This window comes from Triturus cristatus, chromosome 4_1 (assembly GCF_964204655.1).
Source record: "Triturus cristatus chromosome 4_1, aTriCri1.1, whole genome shotgun sequence".
NCBI lineage: Eukaryota > Metazoa > Chordata > Amphibia > Caudata > Salamandridae > Triturus > Triturus cristatus.
This window is the reverse complement of record NC_140585.1, coordinates 299,668,657-299,674,656: the sequence shown is the minus strand read 5'-3', so window position 1 is coordinate 299,674,656 and position 6,000 is coordinate 299,668,657. Positions and strand designations below refer to the sequence as shown.

The following is a 6,000-nucleotide window of genomic DNA, read 5'->3' as shown; positions in this document are numbered from 1 at the left end:
CGGTATGAACATCTGGCATAAACTGCTAGGCCTTATCTTTGAAAGGGAACAAAATCGATCCAATACCATTTTGGCCATATCAATGAGGTGGTGACAGAGTCTCTATGTCACAGCGACAAGATATAGTGAGAAGCACCCACCTGTATTCTGTTGAGAGGCAGAAAAATAGGAACAAGGCAGTGAGCAGGAAGGGCGGTAATATCCATGTTTTTGGGTGAAACGCTGATAACTGTGTACAAGCTCACTGACAGGCTTTGGTTTTAATGTTTAATAATAATTCTGTTGAAAGAAAAACCTCCTAAAAAGCTTATAGAGGGAAAAGATATGTTAAATGTACATTTATCACATTCGGGTGAAAGCGAGAGACGACTCGATGGGATCTCTATTTTTCAGTATATTTGTGCATTAATACAATATGTAGACTTGGCTCAAAGATGAAAACGAATAAAGTGCTACTGGGGAAAAAAAACTGTAGGCAGGAAGGGAACACTTGAGTTTGGGCCTCAAATCATTTAAAGTGACAGGATAGTTTTAAAAGGTTTTTTTTCGGCACTTCTGAACTACTGTGAAGAAAATGTACTAGACCCGCAGGCATTAACAGTCTATTCAGCGCCAGAAACGTGACTACAACAAAGCTAAGTTTGTATTCTAAAACCTCGTTGTTCCGAAAGGAAAAGCAAACACACAGGTCACACAATTTTTATTTCAATAAATAACTGAACTCTTCTTGGGACAATTAAGAGCTGGCAAGTTTCTCTCCACATATACATATTAGCAAAACCTGGCCTGGAATGCATATCAGGGTTTAATGACAAGAGAAAAGGCAGTGACAACTGCGTGTAATTATACAGCCTTTAACATAAGAGACCACAGTAAGCTAAATAAAATACAATATTCTGTGAATTGGATGTTGCTTTCCCACGTCATACATCATGGATGACTGTTTCCAGGAGACGATAACAAAGGAAGATCCTTCAGGAGGTGCTAGGCAATTTCCATCTAATGCAGTACACACATGAACACCATGGATGTGTCACCTGACACTGTACAAATATCTTGACCGATTTAATCATACTTGAGCCAGCAGGATACAGTACATAAACATTTGATGGCCTTTAACAAACCACTCTCTTTATCGCTTCTTTCACTCTCCGATGTTCATGTCCCATACAGTCGTAGTACAGGTCCAGCCAGCTGCCATCTATCCAAGAACCTTAGTCCAAGAACTTTCTGTTAGCATTGGTACCAAACAAAGCGCTCCTGATGTCTGGCATCATCTGTTTAGAATAGAAGAACAAAGTTGGTTGGGAAGAAATAATTAATAATAGGACAAACCGATCCCAGTAGAAAACACTTCCTAACGCCATAAGTTCAACAGTCACCAGTGGGCAGCATGCGAATCTTTTAAACACCTACAATTTACCATATGGAGTCATCAGTCATGTGTTGTCAGTGGCTGATAGAAAAGCTATATGCCCAGGATACCAAACTGTAGCAGTCCAAATTGCTAGAAACTACAGAGCTGCAGTACTTAATGGTTTTTATCTCCATTTAACAGGACATTGGTTTAGTGGAAGAAAAGAGAAAAGATAGGAAACATGTTGGAAGAAGAGAATCACTTTGACTTTGGCCTCCGGTTATATGAAAGTTAATTGTCCAATGCCCTACCCACTGTGGGTATGGTCCTGCCACGTACTAAGAGTGACTATTTAATTTCTTGATTGCAGGTCCAAAGCAAGCCGGAAGCGTTTTAAAGAATAACAAAACTAAAACCATCTGCAACTACCCGAATCAGGTATTTACTGGGTGTGGGCATCACACACTCCGTTAAGGGCAGTAATTTAGTTTTGACACGCGTTTGTCAGTGCCCACTTACAAGTTTTAATGCTGGTTATAAACCTTTACCCCCTTAAGCTGTGAAATATCATGAAATAAAACAATGCGTTTCTACTGTTTTTTCCACTACGAAATAATGCTATAAGGTCAACAGTGATATATAATGCCAAACTCCAGCGACCAAGGGTACTCACTGCAGCATAGTGGTTTACCATCAGCAGTTGATCTAATGGAATAGGGCAGCCGATGCCAAGCAAGCATTGACAAAGCCAATAGGTCTTGCTTTTGGGACCTGTTGGTTGTGCCAATTGCTTTTGGTGGGACTGTACGGCATCTGGATACTAGGCGGCATTGTCAAAATAAAAAGTAATAAAAAAGCGCAATGTCATTTCACTGACATGCGAATGTATCAGAAACCATGCACATGACGTGGGTGGCATTTGCTTGAAGTTTTTTTTTATATTTGCCTATCTCAGATGGCACATGCCACTTGGATTGGTAAGTTAAAATTAAGTTTTGTTAGCGAGAACGTGACAATTAAAAAAAAATCCTGCAGGTGAGAGGGGGTAATAACAGAGGAGAGGATGGGGGAGAGGAAGGAAGAGGAAAAGCAGAACATGGAGGGTGTGAGGGGAGAAGCACAAGCCGGAGAGACCACCAGGGAAGCACGAGTGAGAATGAGAACATAAAAAGAAGAACATAAGGGAATGGAGAGTTTCCCATCACCCATCAAATGCCATCACGGCATCTTGCACTCCCTCCCTCCCCCCCAATGGCAGCTGCAACATGGATGCGCAACAGATGACCCGAAGGCAAGCCCATCTGCGCCACTCTGCAGCTGGACTGCGCCCAGCGCCAGGAACCCTGGTCCGTTCACCACCCAGCGATATTGTGCAGCACTCCTTAGGACACTAAACCCAGGGCATTGTTCCCCTAACTGCTGTTGTGCTGCGCCTCCCACCGTGGTAGGAGCTTTCACCTGCACCTACAGCCAGTACTCCAGCAGCCACCCATCCACAGCCCCACACAAATACTAAAAACGCCCTCAACACCCCCTCCTAATACACAAGCGCCAACAACGCATACACCTCTTACCACAACACATGCCACAACAAACTCGCACATCAACGCCCACTCAAATGCATGCTTCTCAACACACAATCACTCAATAAGCACACAACCGAAATATGGGACCTGCTGAGTAGCAATGCATTCAACACCCTCTTCATCACGAAGACCTGACTCAACCTCTCCTTGGCTACCGACTTCACCACAGAAATCCCAGCTACCTACAAGATCACTCGACAGGACTGCCTTCACAATCCAGGAAGAGGACTCGCTATTATCTACAAGGAATCCATCAAATGCACAACATCCACAGATAACTCCCCATTAAAACTTCACCCTGAACAGAACCCTTGCCTACAGACCACACGGACTATGAGCCACTTTTACCATCCTCATTACCAAAGTCTTCATTCCACTCAGCTTTGACTCCAGAGCCTACATTCTCCTCTGGGACTTCAACTTTCACCTGGAAGACCGAAATGACCACTGCTCCATAGCACTCCTCGAAAGCTTAAGCAACATCAGACTCACCCAGCTCGCCCCAGAACCAACACACACACTGTACCCCATCTCCATCACAAGAGACTATATCAAATACAACTCAAGAGCACAACTCATATGGACCGACCACTCCATCATTCACTTCCAAATCAACACACCTCAACGTCGACACCCTGCCCAGGATCAGCATTCCATGCCACTGCTGTGGCAAAATCACAGAAGCAGACTGGCTTAGCGTCTTTAGCACGGATCAGCCAAGCCCCACAGACAACCTCGACAAGGACATCAACAACTAGATCAAGAACTGCACGGATTCCCTCGCACCCATCAAACCCAACAAGCATAGTAGATGAAACAAGCAGGCCACCTGGTACACAGAAACCTGAGACATATGACACTGTAAACAGCTACAAAGAAAATTGAAAGCCAGCCATGACACCACAGTCTGAACTAAATACAAGGCTGCACTCAGACTATCACCAGAAAATGAGATAATATCAAGAAACACACATTGGCATAGCCAATAGGTCTTGCCTTTGGAACCTGAGAAACAGTTAAGGATAACCCTGTGAATGGATGTCTTTTTCCTCATGTGCTGTAAACTGATGGCCTACGTTCCATTTGTGGTTCAAATGGATAGGTTCTACCCCCCCCCCCCCCCTCAATGAGATGGACGATTGGTATAACCCCTCATCTCCACCCCCCCCAGCCCCCGAATGACCTGAATGAAGATATTCAGGGGTGATACCTCATGTGGTGAAAAGAAGTGTACTTGCTGCGCCTATAAAATATAAAGCTAATAGAGTGAAATGTCCTGTGAGGTGAAGGTCTCGATACAATCTCAGTGTTGACAACAAATGGGTCTTTCCCCTCCTGCATTAATGCCCTGTTCTGGTGCAAATGCTTGGCTCTTCTCGTTTGTAAATCTGAAGGCAATGGGTGCCACTGAGATGAGCCCTGCAAGGCTTGAGGCCCCATGGCAGTTAGGAAAACGGTCAGGTGGACTGGCGCCTCAGTAAGACATTGCTCACACTACACCGTCCTTCAATAGACTGTACAGAATTCGGATTATAACGCGCCCGTCAGTGGTGCACTGGTGCAGCAGCTAGAATTCTCCCAGCCTCGGCTGCAGCGCCTAACCTGCATGGCCTTGCTCCGATGCAGGTGGCTAGAATTTGCATCCCTGATGACTTTCACTGCCCACACAAGCTTCCTGCGGTGGATTTTCACTTGCTCCTCCGTTGTAGTTACAGAGGACGACATCTTGCTAACTGGTCACGAAGGCACCAGCAGTCCAGGAGGCAAAGACAGCACCAGTTTACAGGTCCAACAAGGGAGCCCTGAACAAAAGTGAGGTATTGAGCGCAGAAAGGGGCGGGGCAAGAAAAAAGATTGTGCCGTCGCCGAGTGCACCAGAGGAGACACCTTTCTGCATACTTGCTTTACACAGTGTGAACTTTGTCAATAAAGCTTCAGGAAAGACGTGAAAGGCATGCCAGTAACAATCTAGTCTAATTAAAATACGTGCATATATTTACATACCAAGAGGGAAGATGGGGCAGCTCTCTTTATCCGTTATTCTATTCAACTGCCATTCACATTTTGCACCCACTGTTAGACTATATTGCACTGCGCGGAAGCCGTGAAGTGGGCACCGTGTTTATAAAAGAAAGGTGAGGGCCTCCTGAAGGGGCCAGCATGCTGACACCTGATTAAGGGAAACACTGTAAATCTAATTGGCCACCATACCAGTAAACAGAGCCCGGCGCAGCTGTAGACCGCAACGGAGCTCGGAACGGAATGTGTGAAATAAAAAAAAAGAGATCCATGAAAAACAACAGATGAAGACAAATTTGTAAAGATACAATAGTTAGGCACTGCTTTTTGGAAGGACACAAATGGCGATACGTAGGGACAACGAAGAAGCATTAGCCACTAGCAAGCAAACCTTTTTGTTGGACAATCGAAGTGACAAATAAAAAGGCAATGGGTGGACTGTAAGCCCACAGAGTGAATGCAGCAGGTCTCGGACCATCCACTCGGGGGCGCAAATGGACCCATGCCCCCACTACATCTACAACCTGGAAACATCACCAACCAGCACCACACTGACCCACATTATCAACACCTCCATCATGTCTGCCTCTTTTCCGGATGAATGGAAACTTGCAGAAATAACCATCCTCAAGATGCCAACAGCCAGCCCAAATCAAGAAAGCAACTTCCGACCTATTTCCCTGCTCCCCTATCCAGCAGAAGTGATTGAGAAGGCCATCAACAAGCAGCTCTCTGCCCACCTCGAACATCACCATTTTCTAGACAACACTCAATCAGGATTCAGAAAGAGACACCGCACCGAAACAGCACTCTTTGCGGTCACCGACGCATTCGAATCATCCTGGACCGAGGAAAAACACCCGACCTCATCCTGCTCGACCTCTCCACGGCCTTCGACACTATCTCCCATAACAGCTTTATCAGAAGACTCCACAAGATTGGCATACTAGGATCTGCTCTAAAATGGATCTGTTCCTGCCTCACTGGAAAAACCCAAAGGGTCAAGATGTCACCCTTCACATCAGAGACTAAGAGATT

General features: G+C 45.4%; 1 protein-coding gene across 1 annotated transcript in view; it reads right to left on the bottom strand.

The window, feature by feature from the left end:
* Positions 1-683: 683 nt before the first annotated feature.
* ATP6V1E1 (ATPase H+ transporting V1 subunit E1) overlaps positions 684-6,000 on the bottom strand; it is a 140,580-nt gene continuing 135,263 nt past the window's right edge. Inside the window, exon 9 of the mRNA XM_085652168.1 lies at positions 684-1,277. Within this exon, the coding sequence (XP_085508294.1) occupies positions 1,215-1,277 (63 nt within the window). The 3' untranslated portion in view covers positions 684-1,214. The remainder of the gene's footprint in view (positions 1,278-6,000) is intronic.